This window comes from Mesocricetus auratus, unplaced genomic scaffold, assembly GCF_017639785.1.
Source record: "Mesocricetus auratus isolate SY011 unplaced genomic scaffold, BCM_Maur_2.0 Super-Scaffold_100676, whole genome shotgun sequence".
NCBI lineage: Eukaryota > Metazoa > Chordata > Mammalia > Rodentia > Cricetidae > Mesocricetus > Mesocricetus auratus.
In genome coordinates, this window is record NW_024429266.1 from 14,035,484 (window position 1) to 14,055,653 (window position 20,170).

Sequence of the window (20,170 nt, forward strand, 5' to 3'; positions counted from 1 at the left end):
CCAAGTCTTCTCTTCCACCAAAGGGACCAGGGGACCAGGTGGGAGGCTAAGCACCCCAGATTCCTGGGCTTCTTCTCCACCCATGGGACCAGAACAAGGACGAGGAATAGAAGAGCTACCAGAGTATTGGACTTGCTTGCACCCACCGAAAGGGAACTCTGGTCCCCTAACCACCAGACCAGTAAGGGGCTCTTTCTGCACCGTTAGAAGAAGGGATGGGAAAGAGACAATACAAAAACACACTCAGCAACAGAAAAACAAATATGACACCACCAGATTCTAGAGACTCCACACCAACAAGACTCCAACATTCCAATGCAAATGAAGTAGAAGAGAATGACCTTAAAAACAACTTCATGAAAATGATAGAGGCCCTAAAAGAGGATATAGGAAAATCCCCCAAAGAAATGGACGAGCTTTTTCGGGTCTTGGCTCCAAGATGACCAAAAAAAGACAGAACAAGGGCCATGCCCACGTGCAGCCCATTCGCTTCGTGAACTGCGCCCGGTGCGTGCCCAAGGACAAGGCCATTAAGAAGTTCCTCATTTGGAACATAGTGGAGGCTGCTGCTGTCAGGGACATATCCGAAGCGAGCGTCTTCGATGCTTATGTGCTTCCCAAGCTCTATGTCAAGCTGCATTACTGTGTGAGCTGTGCTATTCACAGCAAAGTAGTCAGGAATCGATCTCATGAAGCCCGGAAGGACTGGACACCCCCACCACGGTTTAGACCCACTGGTGCTGCATCACGACCTCCACCAAAGCCCATGTAAAGAGATGGCTTCATGAAGACAAACACCTTGGAAAAATAAAACAGTACTTTATGTAGCAAAAGAAAAGAAAAGAAATGGAAGAAAAAACAAACCAAAAAATGCAAGAAATGGAAGAAAAAGCAAACCAAAATATGCAAGAAATGGAAGAAAAATGGCAGAAAAAACAAACCAAAATATGCAAGAAATGGAAGAAAAAAACAAACCAAAATATTCAAGAAATGGAAGAAAAAACAAACCAAAAAATGCAAGAAATGGAAGAAAAAAACAAACCAAGAAATGGAAGAAAGAACAAACCAAAAAATTCTTAAAATGAAACAAATGGATGAAAAGATAAACCGAAAATTGCAAGAAACAATTCAAACAGTGCAAAGGTTGAAAACTGAAATAGAGACAATAAAAAAAAAAACACAATCTGAAGAAAGGCTGGAAATAGAAAAGCTGGGCAAATGGTCAGGTACTACCAATACAAGCATTACCAACAGAATACAAGAGATGGAAGAAAAAAATCTCAGTGTTGAAGATACACTAGGAGAAATGGATTCATCAACCAAAGAAAATCTTAAGTCCAACAAATCCTTAACACAAAACATCCAGGAAATATGGGACACCATGAAAAGACCAAACCTAAGAATAATAGGTATAGAAGGTGAAGAAAACCACCTCAAAGGGGCAGAAAACATATTCAACAAAATCATAGAAGAAAACTTTCCCAACCTAAAGAAAGACATGCCAATGAAGGTACAAGATGCTTTCAGAACACCAAATAGAGTGGATCACAAAAAAAGTCCCCTCGCCCCATAATAATCAAGACCCCAAATATACAGAATAAAGAAAGAATATTAAGAGCAGATAAGGAGAAAGGCCAAGTAACATATAAAGGCAAACCTATCAGAATTACACTCGACTTCTACATGGAAACTCTGAAAGCCAGAAGGTCCTGGATAGATATTCTACCAACATTAAGAGACCATGGATGTCAGCCCAGACTACTATACCCGGCAAAGCTCTCAATCACTATAGATGGAGAAAACAAGATATTCCATGACAAAACTAGATTCAAGCAATACGTATCCACTAACCCAGCACTACAGAAAGTTCTGGAAGGAAAACTCCAACCCAAGGAAGTTAAGTACAACCAGAAAAACATAGGCATCATATAATCCCACTGTACCAACAGCCAAAAGAAAAAAGGGGTGGAATTCCACACATAATTCCACCACCAACAACCATTCCAAATCAAAGAAGAATGAGCAATCAATGGTCATTAATATCCCTCAATATTAATGGCCTTAACTCACCCATAAAAAGACACAGGCTAAGAGAATGGATTCAAAGACAGAACCCATCCTTCTGCTGCATACAAGAAACACACCTCACCCTCAAAGACAGACATTACCTGAGAGTTAAAGGTTGGAAAAAGATTTTCCAATCAAATGGACCCAAGAAACAAGCGGGGGTAGCAATCCTAACATCTAACAAATTAGACTTTAAAATAAAATCAATCAAAAGAGATGAAGGAGGTCATTACATACTCATCACAGGCGAAATCCACCAAGATGAAGTTTCAATTCTGAACATCTATGCCCCAAATAAAAAAGGCATCCACGTTCGTAAAAGAAACATTACTAAAACTTAAATCACATATAAATCCCCACACACTTATACTGGGAGATTTCAACACACCACTCTCACCACTAGACAGGAATACCAGACAGAAACTCAACAAAGAAACAAATGGTCTAATAGAAGTAATGACCCAATTGGGATAACAGACATCTATAGAACATATCATCCACATAAAAAAGAATATACCTTCTTCTCACCACCACATGGAACCTTCTCAAAAATCGACCACATACTTGGCAACATATCAAACCTCAGCAGTTACCAAAAAATCGGAATAACTCCATACATCTTATCAGACCACCATGCGTTAAATTAGAATTCAACAATAACACAAATTGCAGAAACCCTACAAATTCATAGAAATTGAATAATGCACAACTGCACCATTCCTGAGTCAAAGAAGAAATAAAAAAGAAATTAAAGACTTCCTAAAATTCAATGAGAATGAAGACACAACACACCCAAACCTATGGGACACTTTGAAAGCAGTGCTACGGGGGAAGTTCATAGCACTAAGTGCCCACATAAAGAAACTGGAGAATAGTTGTACTAGAGAATTAACAGCACAACTGAAAGCTCTAGAATACAAAGAAGCAAACTCCCCCAGGAGGAGTAGACGCCAGGAAATAATCAAATTGAGGGCTGAAATCAATAAAGTAGAAACTAGGAAAACAATACAAAGAATCAATGCAACTAAGAGTTGGTTCTTTGGGAAAATCAACAAGATAGACAAACCTTTGTCCAAACTTACCAAACAGCAGAGTGTGAACATGCAAATTAACAAAATCAGAAATGAAAAGGGGGACATAACAACAGACTCTGAGGAAATTCAGAGAATCATCAGGGCATTCTTTGAAAACCTGTACTCCACAAAATTTGAAAATTTAAAGGAAATGGATGACTTCCTGGATAGCTATCACTTGCCAAAATTAAATCAAGAACTGATAAGCAATTTAAATAGACCTATAACCCCTATGGAAATAAAAGCAGTCATCAAAAGTCTCCCAAACAACAACAAAAAAAAGCCCAGGTCCAGATGGCCTCAGTGCAGAATTCTACCAGAAATTCGAAGAACAGCTTATACCAATTCTTCTCAAAGTATTTCACGCAATAGAAGCAGAAGGGTCTTTGCCAAACTCTTTCTACAGGACTTCAATAACCTTGATCCCCAAGCCACACAAAGACACAACTAAGAAAGAGAACTTCAGACCAATATCCCTCATGAACAGTGATGCAAAAATACTCAATAAAATACTGGTAAATCAGATTCAAGAACACATCAAAACAATCATTCACCATGATCAAGTAGGTTTCATCCCAGGGATGCAGGGATGGTTCAACATACGAAAATCCATCAATGTAATCCACCATATAAACAAGCTGAAAAACAAAAATCACATGATCATCTCACTAGATGGTGAAAAAGCCTTTGACAAAATCCAACACCCCTTCATAATAAAAGTCTTGGAGAGATCTGGGATAACAGGAACATACCTAAACATAATAAAAGCTATATACAGCAAACCAACAGCCAACATCAAACTAAATGGACAGAAACAACGCAATTCCGCTAAAATCAGGAACAAGACAAGGCTGTCCTCTCTCTCCATACCTTTTCAATATTGTACTTGAAGTTCTAGCCAGAGCAATAAGACAACAAAAGATCAAGGGGATACAAATTGGAAAGGAAGAGGTCAAACTTTTACTATTTGCAGATGATATGATAGTTTACATAAATGACCCAAAGAACTCTACCAGGGAACTCTTACAGCTGATTAACACCTTCAGCAAAGTGGCAGGCTACAAGATCAACTCAAGAAAATCAGTAGCTCTACTATATACAGATGATAAAAGGGCTGAGAAAGAAAGCAGAGAAACATCACCCTTTACAATTGCCACAAACAACATAAAATACCTTGGGGTAACGCTAACCAAACAAGTGAAAGACCTGTATCACAAGAACTTTGAGTCTTTAAAGAAAGAAATTAAAGAAGCCCTCAGAAAATGGAAAGATCTCCCATGCTCTTGGATTGGTAGGATCAAGGTAGTAAAAATGGCAATCCTGCCAAAAGCAATCTACAGATTCAATGCTATCCCCATTAAAATCCCAGCACAATTCTTCACAGACCTTGAAAGAACAATAATCAATTTTTTTATGGAAAAACAAAAGACCCAGGATAGCCAAAACAACCCTGTTCAACAAGGCAACGTCCAGAGACGTCACCATCCCTGACTTCAAGCTCTATTATAGAGCTAGCTATAGTCCTGAAAACAGCTTGGTATTGGCACAAAAATAGACAGGTAGACCAATGGAATCGAATTGAAAACCCTGATTTTAACCCACACATGTATGAACATTTGATCGTTGACAAAGTAGCTAAAAGTATACAATGGAAAAAAGAAAGCATCTTCAACAAATGGTGCTGGCATAACTAGATGCTGGCATGTAAAAGAATGTGGATCAATCCATGTCTATTCCCATGCACAAAACTTAAGTCCAAATGGATCAAAGACCTCAACATAAATCCAGCCACACTAAACTCTTAGAAGAGAAAGTGGGTGGTACCCTTGAACGAATTGGAACAGGAGACAGCTTCCTGAACATAACATCAGTAGCAAAGTGAGATCAACAATTAATAAATGGGACCTCCTGAAACTGAGAAGCTTCTGTAAGGCAAAGGACACAGTCAGCAAGACAGAAAGGCAGCCCATAGAATTGGAAAAAATATTCACTAACCCCACATCTGACAGAGGGCTGATCTCCAAAATTTACAAAGAACTCAAGAAGCAAGTCTCCAAAACACCAAAGGATCCAATTAAAAAGTGGGCTACAGATCTAAATTGAGAATTCTCAATAGGGGAGTCTAAAATGGCTGAGAGGCACTTGAGAAAGTGCTCAACATCTGTTGGGGAAGTCCTGTGTATATGTGAATAAAGCAAAATAGAGCCCACCTGAGAAAATGCTGCTACCAAGAAGCTGTGCTTCTCTCCGTTCTTTTGTTTCTAAAATTCCTTTAAAGCTTTTGTCATTCTACGTGGAAATTCATGACCCCACTTCTGATCACCATTTGTAGAGAGATAGCCTTCCCACCAGCCTGGTTCTAGAGCCGCATCAGTCCCAAATAAACACACAGGAGACTATATTAATTATGAAGCTGTTGGCCTTGCTTGTTTCTTACTGGCTAGCTCTGACTTAAGTAATTACCCCGTAATTGTTAATCTAAGTATGTCTCTTACCAGAGAATAGTTCCGGGCTCCTACCCCATGGCGTTACATCTTGAATCTCTTGGTTTCTCCTTCCCAGAGTCCTCCTGGATTCCTAGTCCCACCTATCTTGCTTCCCTATTGGCCAGACAGTGCTTTTTTTTTTCCAGACAGTGCTTTATTGACAAATGCACAGGACCTCCCCAACATACGTACAAATGGAAATGGTAGTGACCACATCTCTGAGCCGGCAGCTTTTGCTGGATGTTAGCATAGACTGAGACAGTGAGCTGGAATCACACTTACGCCGCCATCTTGCAAAAACTGCAGTTTAAACAGCCGCAGTTTTAACAGATAAGACACCTGGACAGAAAAACATAAAGATTTACAGTAAAGTCAGACTTGGATGAAGAAAAATCTCTAAATGTTTACTGTGTGTTTAAAAATATGCATAAGATTGAGAGAGAAAAAGAAACGGCATAGTGGTAAATAAATAGAGAAGCCGGTTGTGGTGGCACAAGCCGGTAGGAATTGCTCCAGAGGCAGAGGCAGAGGCAGGCAGATTTCCAAAGAGAAACCCTGTCTCAGAGAAATAAATAAAGAAATAAAAGTAAAAGAAATACAGTAATAATAATAGATAAATAAATAAGCCACGTAAAAATGGAAAATACACAGAAAGTCTGGATACTGTACGCTATTGTGTTTTTCAGTTTTTTGATTGCTAAGGAAGGAACAACTACTAAAGTACACTTGATTATAAATGCTGCTGAATTAATTCAAGTTATATCTTTTGAAAATGCCTTGACTTCAAAATTTAAGTATAAGGATATGTTACTTTGGAAAAGAGTTTTAGTTTGTGTTCCACAGAGGATGAAAAGCTGAGGATTCCTTCCAGGCTTCTGTGCTTTGATGAACCAAGATCCCCAGAAGCAAAGGCCCAAGTGATTCAACATCTAAAACAGCTAAGATGATGGAGCCTCACAGATCCCGAAATAAGGACTTATACAGGTTTCTGAGTTTTGTCATGATCCCCATGGTATGAACAGCGCCCCCTTCCAGCACAAAGCAGTTTGGAATGAGTGACGTCCTAATTCCCATCTTGTTTATAAATCTTTGTTTTCATTTATATGGGATTGTTTATAATTGGTTAATGATCACAACCAATCTCTTCTTAAAGGAAAAAGGGGATTATGGTATGGAAATAAGTACTTTGTGTTGGTATGGTTTTTCATTTATTGATACAAATTCCAGGTCAATTTTGTGATATGTATATTTCTCCTCTTGATTAAGTACTGTGCTTATACTGATCTTTTAAAATGTAATGCATAATAAAATACAGATTATAAATAGTTACTTATAATAGTCAGAACTTATAGTTAGGTAAGTTAGGTTTTCTAGATATTCAGAAATATATTTGAGATAGATAGTCTTTAAACCTTTCAAAGACCTTGAGAAAATGGCATTTAAAATGGTTTAGGGTTTTTCTGGACAATGAGAAATGTCTGCTCCTGGCAGCACCAATTATGTCTGAGAGGAAAATGGGCATCGAAGAAACTCGTTATGGAGTTTGCTTTCAACATGGCAAGATTAGCCATTTGGGCAAGAAACTGCTCTTGCCTAGACTGTTTGACTGTTGCTGTATAAACTGGACATGCAGGACCCACAGGAAAGTGACTGCTGAATTCAAACAGTCCTTCAGGGTTCCTGCTTCCTACAAGACTTTCTACAGGACACAGAAAAATGACTGACAGACTGCTGATGCAGATGGACAGTTTGAAATTTCCTGCTTTGCTAAGAAGTCTTCCAGACACACTGTGGCCTATGGGCTGAAGATGGATGCCCCAACGTTACAGAGGAACTTCAGGTGACTGTCCAGGCAGTAAGATGTCTGTCAATCCTAGTGTTTATATATTATCCTTCTGTGGTCTTTGATAGAGTTGAAGGCAGATAGTTATAATTATAGTTTTCCTTAGTTATGATAAAAGATGGACTCACAAGGATGGGATGGATAATATTTTCTTTAAATCTTGCTAAATGTTGATAGACAAAATATTGTAAGTGTGTTCTTACTTGATAACTGTTCTGTTATATATAATTTGACTATGTTAAAGTTAAGACCTTTTGTTTAAACAGAAAAGAGGAGATGTTGGGGAAGTCTTGTGTATATGTCAATAAAGCACTGTTGGCCAATAGGGAAGCAAGATAGGTGGGACTATGAATCCAGAAGGACTCTGGGTAGGAGAAATACAGAGAGTCACGATGTAGCCCACCATAGAGATAATAAGCCCGGAAACTTCTCTGGTAAGAGAAATACTTAGATTAACAATTATGGGGTAAATACTTAAGTCAGAGCTAGCCAGTAAGAAACAAGCAAGGCCAACAGCTTCATAATTAATACAGCGTCTTGTGTGTTATTGGGGACTACAATGTGGCAGAGCCCAGGAGACTGGCAGGGGATAAACCTAAGCTGCTGGCAAGGAAAAGGCTTCTCTCTACAAACATCCTTAGCCATCTGGGAAATGCAAATCAAAACAACTCTGAGATACCATCTCCCTCCTGTCAGAATGGCAAAATCAAAAACACCCAAGACAATTTATGCTGGAGAGGTTGTGGTGAAAGGGGAACACTCCTCCACTGCTGGTGGGAGTGATAACTTGTAGAGCCACTTTGGCAATCAGTATGGAGATTCCTCAGAAAAATGGGAATAAACCTACCACCAAGACCCAGCAACTCCACTCTTAGGCGTATATCCAAAAGATGCCCATTCATACAACAAGGATGTCTGTTCCACTATGTTCATAGCAGCATTATTTGTAATAGACAGAACTTAGAAGCAACCTAGATGCCCCTCAACTGAAGAGTGGATAGAGAAAATGTGGTACATTTACACAATGGAGTACTATTCAGCAGAAAAAAGCAATGGAATCATGAAATTTGCAGGCAAATAGATGGCACTAGAAGAAACCATCCTGAGTGAGGTAACCCAGTCACAAAAAGAGAAACATGGCATCTACTCTCTCATGTATGGATTGTAGACATAGATCTGAGGAGTGCCAGCCTTCAATCCCATGGACAGAGAGTCTAGGAAACAGAACCTTCATTCAGTGGCTGTTGGAAGAAGAGGCAGACTCCTACAGCTAAGCACTGAGCTGAACTCAAGAAATCCAGTGACACAGAGGGAGGACTGATGAGCAAAGGGGTTAAGACTGGGCTGGTTTAACCCCCAGAAATACCTGACCTGACAAGGGTTAGCTCTTGAATCCCAGACTGATGGCTGGGAATCCAGCATGGGACTGATCAAGATCCCCTGAATGTGGGTGTCAGTGAGGAGGCCTAGGTAATCTATTGAGCCTTGGGTAGTAGATCAGTATTTATCCTGGGTATACAAATGGACTTTGGACTCCCATCCAACAATGAGAGATGCACTCTCACCCTGAACTCTTAGGGGAGGTTCTAGGCCCTGCCTGGGATGAAATGACAGACTTTGGACATACCCATGGAGGGCCTCACCCTCCCTGGGGAAATTAGGGGGTATTGGGGGGGTTGGTGGGAGGGGGGAGGGAAACGGAGAGGGACCTGGAATTGACATGTGAAGCAACCTTGTTTCTAATTTAAATTTAAAAATAAAAAATATAGAAAAAAGAATAATTAGACAAATACTACATCAGCTTGATAATTTCTCCATTCTAATTCAGTCAGGACTCGATCCCAGGAACAGTGCCATCCAAAGAGGTTTGGGTCTCTCACGTCAATTAATATAATCAAGACAAGTCCCTACAGATATTCCTGCAGGCCAAACTAATCTAGACAAGCCCTCCCTGAGCCCATCCTCTATGTAACTTTAGGTTGTGTCAAGTTGACAAAAGGGCCCATCCATCGTTAAGTGTCTTGGCTACTCAAGAGGAGAAGGCAGGGTGATATTGACCCCAGGAACTTGAACTCGGGTCCTCACACTAAGATCTCTCCCTAGCCTCTTAGCTATTTTCTTTAGAATATTTTCACTTTAGCCGGGCATTGGTGGTGAATGCCTTTAATCCCAACACTCGGGAGGCAGAGGCAGGCAGATCTCTGTGAGTTCCAGTCGAGCCTGTTTTACAGAGTGAGTTCCAGGACAGCCTCCAAGGTCACAGAGAAACCCTGCCACAAAAAAAAAAAAACAAAAAAAATGTTTTCACATTTATTTATTTTGTGTGCATAAGTATGTGTGGATTTGGGGTGGGGTGCGGGTGTTGAGACAGTGTTTTTAGTGTATGCCTGGCTGGCCTGGAAATTGATTTATAGCCCAGGCTGGCCTCAAGCTCACAGAGACCCACCTGTCTTTGCCTCCCCCCTCAGTTCTGCTGGAATTAAAATCGTGAGTCACCATATCCAGCTGAGTATGTGTTTGAGAAAATGTCATGGTATGTGTGTGGAGTCAAATGACAACTTGTGGGAGTCTGTTCCTTCCTGTCACGGTGTGGGTTCCAGGGATCGAACTCAAATCCTCAGACTTGGCAGCAAGCACCTTTACTCACTGAGTCATCTTGCTGGTCAAGTAGTTACTTATTTACTTGCAACAGGATCTTTTATAGTCTAGACTGACCTCGGACTCATTAAGTATCTGAGCAGAACTTTGAATTTCTGATCCCCCTGCCTCCACACCTCAAGTATTGGAATTACAGGCATGTGCCATCGTGCCCAGGTTTACATGGTGCTGGAGATGTAAGCCACAGTTTAGTGCGTGCTAGGCAAGCACTCTACCAACTAAGTCCCAACCCCAGTCCACACCTATGGTAGTGTGAATGTAATTGTCCCCCATAATATCATAGGGAGTGGCACTATTAGGAGGTGTGGCTTTGTTGGAGTAGGTATGGCCTTGTTGGAGGTAGTGTGTCACTGTGGGGGAGGGCTTTGAGGTTTCCTATGTTCAGGATACCTTCCGGTGTCTCAGTTGACTCCCTGTTGCCTGACTATCAAGATGTAAGGACTCTCAGCTCCAGCACCATGTCTGTGGACACACCACCATGCCCCCTGCCATGATGATAAAGGACGGAACCTCTGAAACTGTAAGTCAGCCACCCCAATTAATTGTTTTCCTTATAAGATTTTGATGGGAGATGTTATTCTGTGTATGTTTCTCTTATTGGTTGATGAATAAAACACTGATTGGCCAAGCAGGAAGATAGGCAGGTCTAGGAAGGAGCAGGATTCTGAGAAAGATAGGCAGAGTGAGCCTGCCAGACAGAGTCATGACACTGCTAGAGGAGGAACACCATGCTGGGCATTAGTGGGTAAGCCACAGCTTCCTAGCAATACATAGATTGATAGAAATGGGCTAACAATTAAGACAGAGCTAGCCAATAAGAAGCCCTAGTCGGCCGGGCGTTGGTGGCGCATGCCCTTAATCCCAGCACTGGGGAGGCAGAGACAGGCAGATCACTGTGAATTCGAGACCAGCCTGGTCTACCGAGTGAGTTCCAGGACAGGCTCTAAAACAATACAGAGAAACCCTGTCTCGAAAAACCAAAAAAAAAAAAAAAAAAAAAAAAAAAGAAGCCCTAGTCATTGACCAACAGTTTCATAATTAATATAGTATCTGCATGTTCATTTGGGGCTCAAGGGCTGAAGGACCTGCCAGGCCAGAAAACTCCTGCTTGCACTTATAAGAGTTGCCACGGTCATGGTCTCTTCACAGCAATAGAAACCCTGACTAAGACCACACCCTAACTTTTGTTTAATTATTGAATTGCTACAGGCAGAGCTTCATATCTGGGCAGTTCCTCTTTGGGTCAGTTCTCTTCACGGTTTCCCAGAATTCCAAGCTATTCTGCTGTGTCTATTGACAGGCCTTAGAGCCTCTATTCCATTCTCTTAAGAGAACCCATAGGGGATCTGATCAGATCACACCTCAGCTTAAAACCTTCTATGACAGTGGTTCTCAGCCTTCCTAATGCTGTGACCCTTTAACACAGTGACCTCAAACCATAAAATTATTTTTGTTGCTACTTCATAACTATAGCTTTGCTACTGGTATGAATCATTATGTAAACACCTGTGTTTTCCAATGGCCTTAAGGCAACCCATGTGAAGGGGTCATGACCCACTTGAGAACCATTGTTCTAGGACTTCCTTATCTCTTAGAATGAAGGGAAGGCCTACCCACACCTTTGAGGATAGTATGAGGCAGCCCCTGTCCATTTCTCCAGCCTGTGCCCTCCCGCTCTGCGCTCCACCAGCTGGTTTGGATTCTTCTCAACCACAAGCGTTTTAATATGCCAGGGCCTCTAGAGCTGAGCTCTCCTCTCCTCTGCATTCTCCTTCCTCTATTCGTTGCCTCCAACATTTAGTTAACTCTCAGTCTCCAGAGCAGACTTCATTAATTACCCCATCCAAAATTTTGTTTGCCAATGCCTACATACCACCCCCCTCAATTATCTTCCTTGTCCCTAGCACTGAGATCCATCCACCTACTGCATGGTGACAAAAAAAAAGTTATTTATTAAGCACCAAACGTGTGCCAGAACATATGCTAAGGGCAAATGACCTTGAGACATGGAGACATGCAAGCTACATTTTAAAAGGAGGGAACAGATGGCTTAAAATGAAAGCAAATAAATAAATAACAAGGCCAGGCATGGTGGTGCAGGACTTTAATCCCAGCACTCCGGAGGCAGAGGCAGGCAGATCTTTGTGAGTTCAAGACTAGCCTGGTCTACATAGTGAGTTCCAGGACATCCAGGAATTGGTAGAGAGATCCTGTCTCAAAATAAATATGTAGATAAATACCAGCAATAATTGTCTATCCTGTTATGCCATATAAAGAAACACATAGACGGTTGGTGCAGCTGCTGGAGTCAGGTAGTGGTGGTGGCGGTGGTGGCTCATACCTTTAGTCCCAACCCTCGGGAGGCAGAGGCAGATGGATCGCAGTGAGTTCACGGCCAGCCTTGTCTACAGAGGGAGTTCCAGGATATCAAGGACAGAGAAACCCTGTCTCAAAAAAAAAAAGAAAAGAAAAGAAAGGAAGGAAGGAAGAAAGAAAAAGAAGGAAAAGCCAAGCCCCTGGCAAGCCTTAGACTAGGGCAGATGCAGGAAGAAGCAGAACAAAGAGGAGGCAGGGTAGAAAATGAGGCAGGATTTTGGCAAAGAAGAAAACCACAAGATGTCGGAGCTGGAAATGACTGTAAAGATGCGGGACTATTGGAAATCCAGATGACTAACAGATCAGGCAGGTAATGGAGACCCTGACTGGTTGGAAGCAGGGCACTGTGGGAAATCATTCAAAGGCTTTCAAATGCACTATTGTGTTGGACACCAGCGCAAAACGCGACTACACACCGGTTTGTGTCGTTCCGGTGCTGAGCCCTTTGGTGCATCTCCAAGTCTGCGGCACACAACAAGTGTATTTTAAGTGTCGGTCAAATGTGTAGGTAAATAATCTAACCTCTCATTTTATAGATCCAAAAACAGACTCCAAAAGATTAAATGGTAGCTTTTCTGAGTCCATCCACCTGGGGAGGGGGGCACATCACCACCATTTATGCCTCAATGCCTTCACAAGAAGAATATTAATGTCTCTACCAGACAGTGGAGGGGAGAGTCCTTCACTGTGTCTGTGGCACCTATCAACCTTGCTTGATGGCCGTGCCAAACACTCGGGCTGTAGACTTTTGATAAAATAATAATAATAAAAAAATAATAATCAACATCCTAGAAAGACTGATAAGGCAATGGAGCTGAGGTGAGTGGATCTCAGCAAACTAAGGGCAAATTGGAAGAAGGATGTGCTCCGTCTTCAGGAGTTCGGTCTGGCTCCAACCAATCATGACCACGTGGGAATGTGACTCAGCTGTTTGTAGAATCGTCCAGCACAGGACAGAAATTGTTCTTTTTTTTTCTTTTTTTATTACTTTAACTTTTAAATAGCTTGCTTCCCATGTCAATCCCAGTTCTCTCTCCCTCCTCTCCTCCTGCACCCCCCACACCATCCCCCCCAGCCTCCCACCCTATCCTCACTTCCTTCCACATAGGGGAAGTCTGTCATTTCTCTCAGGGCAGAGTCCAGGCACTCCCCTAAGAGTCTAGGCTGAGAGATCATCCCTCTTGGTGTTATGGACACACGAAGTTCATTTGTATGCCAGGGATCTACTGCCCAGGGCCCCATAGGTTGCCCAGGCCTCCTCACTGACTGTCACACTCAGGGGGTCTGGATCAGTCCCATGCTGGCCTCCCAGCTCTCAGTCTGGGGTCCAAGAACTCCCCCCTTGTTCAGAACAGCTGTGTCTGATGATTTCACCTGCCCATTCTTTGCCAACTCCTCTCTCTCTGTCACTGGGTTCCATGGGTTCAGTTCAGTGTTTAATTGTGGGTGTTTGCCTCTGCTTCCATCAGTCACTGGATGAAGGTCCTAGGATGGCATATAAGGTAGACGTCAAGTTCATTACCAGGAATGGGCATTTAAGGTAGTCTCTCCATTATTGCTTAGCTTGCCAGTTGGTGTCATCCTTTTAGATTGCAAGAGGTAGGTCTCACTGGTGCCAGATCTCTTTTCAAACCTATGACTCCCTCTATTACAGTATTTCTCATCCTGTTCTCCCCCTATTCTACCCCTCACTCAACCTTCCTGTTCCCCCATGACCTACTCTCTCTTCCTCTTCTTCCCCTCTCTTCTTCCCAGCTCCCCCCCACACACACAACTCCCGCCGTGTTCCCAAACTGTTCAGGAGATCTTGTCTCATTCCTCTTATCTGGGGTACCATGTATATCTCTCTTAGGTTTTTTTCCTATCTCCCAGACTCTCTGTCAGTGGCATTGCAGACTGGCACTATCCTGATCCATGTTTAAAATCCATATATGAGTGAGTACATACCATGTTTCTCTTTTTGTGACTGGGTTACCTCACTCAGGATGGTTTCTTCTAGTGCCATCCATTTGCCTGCGAATTTCAAGATGCCATTATTTTTTTTCCGCTGAGTAGTACTCCATTGTGAAATGTACCACATTTTCTCTATCCACTCTTCAGCTGAGGGGCATCTAGGTTGCTTCCAGGTTCTGGCTATTACAAACAATGCTGCTATGAACATAGTGGAACAGATGTCCTTGTTGTATGAATTTGTATCTTTTGGATATATGCGTAAGAGTGGAATTGCTGGGTCCTGTGGTAAACTGATTCCCATTTTCCTGAGGAATCTCCATACTGATTTCCAAAGTGGGTGTACGAATTGACACTCCCACCATCAGTGGAGGAGTGTTCCCCTCTCTCCACATCCTCTCCAGCATAAATTGTCTTCGGTGTTTTCGGTTTTAGCCATTCTGACAGGAGTAAGATAATATCGCAGAGTTGTTTTGATTTGCATTTCCCTGATGATTAAGGATGTTGAGCACTTTCTTAAGTGCCTCTCAGCCATTTTAGACTCCCCTATTGAGAATTCTCAATTTAGTTCTGTACCCCATTTTTTAATTGGATCCTTTGTTTTGGAGACTTGCTTCTTGAGTTCTTTGTAAATTTTGGAGATCAGCCCTCTGTCAGATGTGGGGGTTAGTGAATAACTTTTCCCATTCTGTGGACTGCCTTTTTGTCCTATTGACTGTGTCCTTTGCCTTACAGAAGCTTCTTAGTTTCAGGAGGTCCCATTTGTTAATTGTCGATCTCAGTGCCTGTGCCACTGGTGTTATGTTTAGGAAGTGGTCTCCTGTACCAACTCGTTGAAGAGAATCTCCCACTTTCTCTTCTAAGAGTTTCAGTGTGGTTGGATTTATGTTGAGATCGTTAATCCATTTGGACTTATGTTTTGTATAAGGTGATAGACATGGATCTATCTGCAGTCTTCTGCATACCAATACCCAGTTATGCCAGCACCATATGTTGAAGATGCTTTCTTTTTTCCATTGTATAGTTTTAGTTTCTTTGTCAAAAATCAAGTGTTCATAGGTGTGTGGGTTAAAATCAGGGTTTTCAGTTCAGTTCCATTGCTCTACCTGTCTATTTTTGTGCCAATACCAAGCTATTTTCAGGACTATAGCTCTATAATAGAGCTTGAAATCAGGTATGGTGATGCCTCCTGAAGTTCCTTTATTGTATAGGGTTGTTTTGGCTATCCTGGGCCTTTTGTTTTTCCATATAAATTTGATTATTGTTCTTTCAAGGTCTGTGAAGAATTGTGCCAGAATTTTGATAGGGATTGCATTGAATCTGTAGACTGCTTTTGGAAAGATTGCCATTTTTATTATGTTGATTCTACCAATCCAAGAGCATGGGAGATCTTTCCATTTTCTGGTATCCTCTTTGATTTCTTTCTTTAAAGACTCAAAGTTCTTTGTATACAGGCCTTTCACTTCCTTGGTTAACATTATCCCCAGATATTTGATGCTGTTCATGGCTATTGTAAAGGGTGATGTTTCTCTGATTTCTTTCTCAGCCACTTTATCATCTATATATAATAGGGCCACTGATTTTTTGAGTTAACCTTGTATCCTGCCACTTTGCTGAAGGTGTTTATCAGCTCTAGGAGTTCCCCTGCGGAGTTTTTCGGGTCACTTATGTAAACTATCATATCATCTGCAAATAGTGAAAGCTTGACTTATTTTCCTATTTGTATCACCTTGATCTCCTTTTGTTGTCTTATTGCTGTAGCTAGAACTTCAAGTACAATATTGAAGAGATATGGAGAGAGTGGACAGCCTTGTCTTGTTCCTGACTTTAGAGGAATTGCATTGAGTTTCTCTCCATTTAGTTTGATGTTAGCTGTTAGTTTACTGTATATTGCTTTTATTATGTTCAGGTATGTTCCTGTTATTCCTGATCTCTCTAGGACCTTTATCATGAAGGGGTGCTAGATTTTGTCAAAGGCTTTTTCAGCATCTAGTGAGATGATCGTGTGGTTTTTCTTTCGCAGTTTATTTATATGGTGGATTACATTGATAGATTTTTTCTAATGTCGAACCATCCCTGCATTCCTGGGATGAAACCTACTTGATCATGGTGGATGATTTTTCTGATGTGTTCTTGAATCCGATTTGCTAGTGTTTTATTGAGTATTTTTGCATCGATGTTCATGTGGGAAATTGGTCTATAGTTCTCTTTCTTAGTTGTGTCTTTGTGTGGCTTGGGTACCAAGGTAATTGTAGCCTTGTAAAAAGAGTTTGGCAGTGAGCCTCCTGCTTCTATTGTGTGGAACACTTTGAGGAGTATTGGAATTAGCTCTTCTTTGAATTTTGGTAGAATTCTGCACTGAAGCCATCTGGGCCTGGGCTTTTTTTGGTTGGGAGACTTTTGACGACTGCTTCTATTTCGTTAAGGGCTATAGTTCTGTTTAGATTGTTTATCTCTTCTTGATTTAGTTTTGGCATATGATATCTATCTAGGAAATTGTCCATTTCCTTTATATTTTCGAATTTTGTGGAGTACAGGTTTTCAAAGTATGCCCTGATGATTCTCTGGATTTCCTCAGTGTCTGTTGTTATGTTCCGCTTTTCATTTCTGATTTTGTTAATTAGCATGCTCTCTCTCTCTCTGTTTTTTGGTTAGTTTGGACAAAGGTTTGTCTATCTTGTTGACTTTATCAAAGAACCAACTCTTTGTTTCATTGATTCTTTGCAATATTTTCCTGGTTTCTACTTGATTGATTTCAGCCCTCAATTTGATTATTTCCTGGCATCTACTCCTCCTGGGTGAGTTTGCTTCTTTTTGTTCTAGAGCATTCAGTTGTGCTATTAATTCTCTAGTGTGACTGTTCTCCAGTTTCTTCATGTGGGAACTTAGTGCTATGAACTTTCCTCTCAGCACTTGCTTTCAGATTGTCCCATAAGTTTGGATATGTTGTGTTTTCATTCTCATTGAATTCCAGGAAGTCTTTAATTTCTTTTTTTTATTTCTTCCTTTACCCAGGGATGGTGCGATTGTGCATTGTTCAATTTCCATGAGTTTGTAGGGTTTCTGCAATTTGTGTTATTGTTGATTTCTAATTTTAATGCATGGTGGTCTGATAAGATACAGGGGATTGCCGGGAGGTGGTGGCGCACGCCTTTAATCCCAGCACTCGGGAGGCAGAGGCAGGCGGATCTCTGTGAGTTCGAGGCCAGGCTGGACCGACAGCCTCGAAAACAATACAGAGAAACCCTGTCTCGAAAAACCAAAAAAAAAAAAAAAAAAGATACAGGGGATTATTCCAATTTTTTTTTGTATCCATGGAGGTTTGCTGTGTTTCCTATTATGTGGTCAATTTTAGAGAAGTTTCCATGTGGTGCCAAGAAGAAGGTATATCCCTTTGTGTTTGGATGGAATGTTCTATAGATGTCTGTTAAACCCAGTTGGGTCATAACTTCTTTTAGTTCTTTTGTTTCTTTGTTAAGTTTCTGTCTGGAGGTCCTGTCTAATGGTGAGAGCGGAGTGTTGAAGTCTCCTACTACTAGTGTGTGAGATTCTATGTGCGATTTGAGCTTTAGTAATGTTTCTTTCACTAATGTGGGTGCCTTTGTATTTGGGGCATAGATGTTCAAAACTGAGACTTCATCTTAATGGACTTTTCCTTTAATGAATATGAAATGTCCTTCTTCATCTCTTTTGATTGATTCTAATTTGAAATCTAATTTGTTAGATATTAGGATTGCTACATCAGCTTGTTTCTTGGGTCCGTTTGATTGGAAAGTCTTTTTCCAACCCTTTACTCTGAGGTAAGGTTTGTCTTTGACATTGAGATGTGTTTCTTGTATGCAGCAGAAGGTTGGGTTCTGTCTTTATATCCATTTTGCTAGTCTGTGTCTTTTTATAGGCAAGTTGAGACCATTGATGTTGAGGGATATTAATGACCATTGATTGATGATTCTTATTTGTGCTTGATTTATTGGTAGTGGTGTTATTGTGTGTAGGTTCTCCTCCCTTTTTCTTTTGGTGTTTGGTAAAGTGGGATTATCTATTGCCTATGTCTTTGTGAGTGTAGTTAACTTTGTTGGGTCTAGGTTTTCCTTTTAGCACTTTCTGTAGAGCTGGATTCATGGATACATATTGTTTTTTGTTTGGTTGGTTTTTGGTTTTTTTCAAGACAGGATTTCTATGTATTGTTTTGGACCCTGTCCTGAAACTCTCTCAGTAGACCAGCCTTGGTCTCAAACTCACAGAGATCCACCTGCCTCTGCCTCCTGAGTGAGTGCTGGGATTAAAGTCGTGTGCCACCACCGCCCAGCCAGATACATATTGTTTAAATCTGGCTTTGTCATGGAATATTTTGTTTTCTCCATCTATGGTAATTGAAAGTTTTGCTGGATATAGTAGTCTGGGCTGGCATCCTTGTTCCCTTAGCGTTTGTAGGACATCTGTCCAGGATCTTCTGGCTTTCATAGTTTCCATTGAGAAGTCGGGTGTAATTCGGATAGGTCTGCCTTTATTTGTTACTTGGCCTTTTTCTTTTTTTTTATTTTATTTTCCAGTTTAAATTTAGATAAGAAACAAGGTTGCTTCACAAGTCAGTTCCAGGTCCCTTTCCCTCCCCTCCTCCCGTGCCCTCCCCCCAACCCCCTCATACCCCCTCATACTTGGCCTTTTTCTTAGCTGCTCTTAATATTTTCTCTTTATTCTGTAGGTTTGATGTTTTGACTATTATATGGCGAGGTGACTTCTTTTTCTGGTCCAGCCTATTTGGTGTTCTGTAAGTGTCTTGTATTTCATAGGTATATCCTTCTTTAGGTTAGGGAAGTTTTCTTCTATGATTTTGTTGAATATGTTTTCTGTACCTTTGAGCTATATTTCTCTGCCTTCTTTTATACTTATTAGTCTCAGGTTTGGCTTCTTCACAGTGTCCCTTATTTCCTGAATATTTTGTGTTAGGTATTTGTTGGTTTTGAGATTTTCTTTGGTTGATGACTGTATATCCTCTAATGAGTCTTCAACACCTGAGATTCTCTCTTCTATCTCTTGTATTCTATTGGTGATACTTGCATCTGTAGTTCCTGATCATTTACCCAGCTTTTCTATTTCCAACATCCCCATATTCTGTGTTTTCTTTATTGTTTCTATTTTAGCTTTCAATCCTTCAACTGTTTGAGTTGTTTCCTTCATTTGTTTGGTTGTTTTCTCTTGGTACCTTTAGATTCTTTAAGAGATTTATTTATTTCTTGAATTTTTTGGTTTGTCTTTCCCTCCACTTCATGTATTTTTTTTGTTTGTTATTTCTTCTATTTCTTTAAGGGATTTCCTCATTTCCTCTTTGAGAGTCTCTATCATCTTCATAAAATAGTTTTTAAGATCTGTCTCTTCTGCTTCATCTATGTTGTGCTTTTCAGGTCTTGCTGGAGTTGGGTCTCTAAATTCTGGTGGAGCATTGTTGGTCTTTCTATTGCTGAGTGAGCTCTTATTCTGTCTTCTTCCCATCTCTTCTTCCAGTGGGTGCAGGTGGGGTCTTTCTGTCTCCATTGGTTTCCTTCTTTCCTGAAGCTGAAGCTGGGGATGCTAGAGGGTGGACATGGAAGAATAGACAGATAGAGTGAGTTCAAGACCCACTCCTGCTTGTTACGATCCTCTCAAAGAGAGCCTCTTTTTACTAGAACAACAAACAAGAGAACCACTGCTTGTGTTACATAGGCCCTTGCAGACAA

At 41.0% G+C, this 20,170-nt stretch overlaps 1 protein-coding gene across 1 annotated transcript; it reads left to right on the forward strand.

Annotated features, from left to right (window-relative positions):
- The first annotated feature begins 439 nt into the window (after positions 1 to 439).
- On the forward strand, positions 440 to 811 carry LOC121137200 (40S ribosomal protein S26-like). Its single transcript, XM_040739160.1, has one exon. The coding sequence runs from the start codon at positions 440 to 442 to the stop codon at positions 770 to 772; it is 333 nt and encodes a 110-aa protein (XP_040595094.1). The 3' UTR covers positions 773 to 811.
- The last annotated feature ends 19,359 nt before the right edge of the window (positions 812 to 20,170 follow it).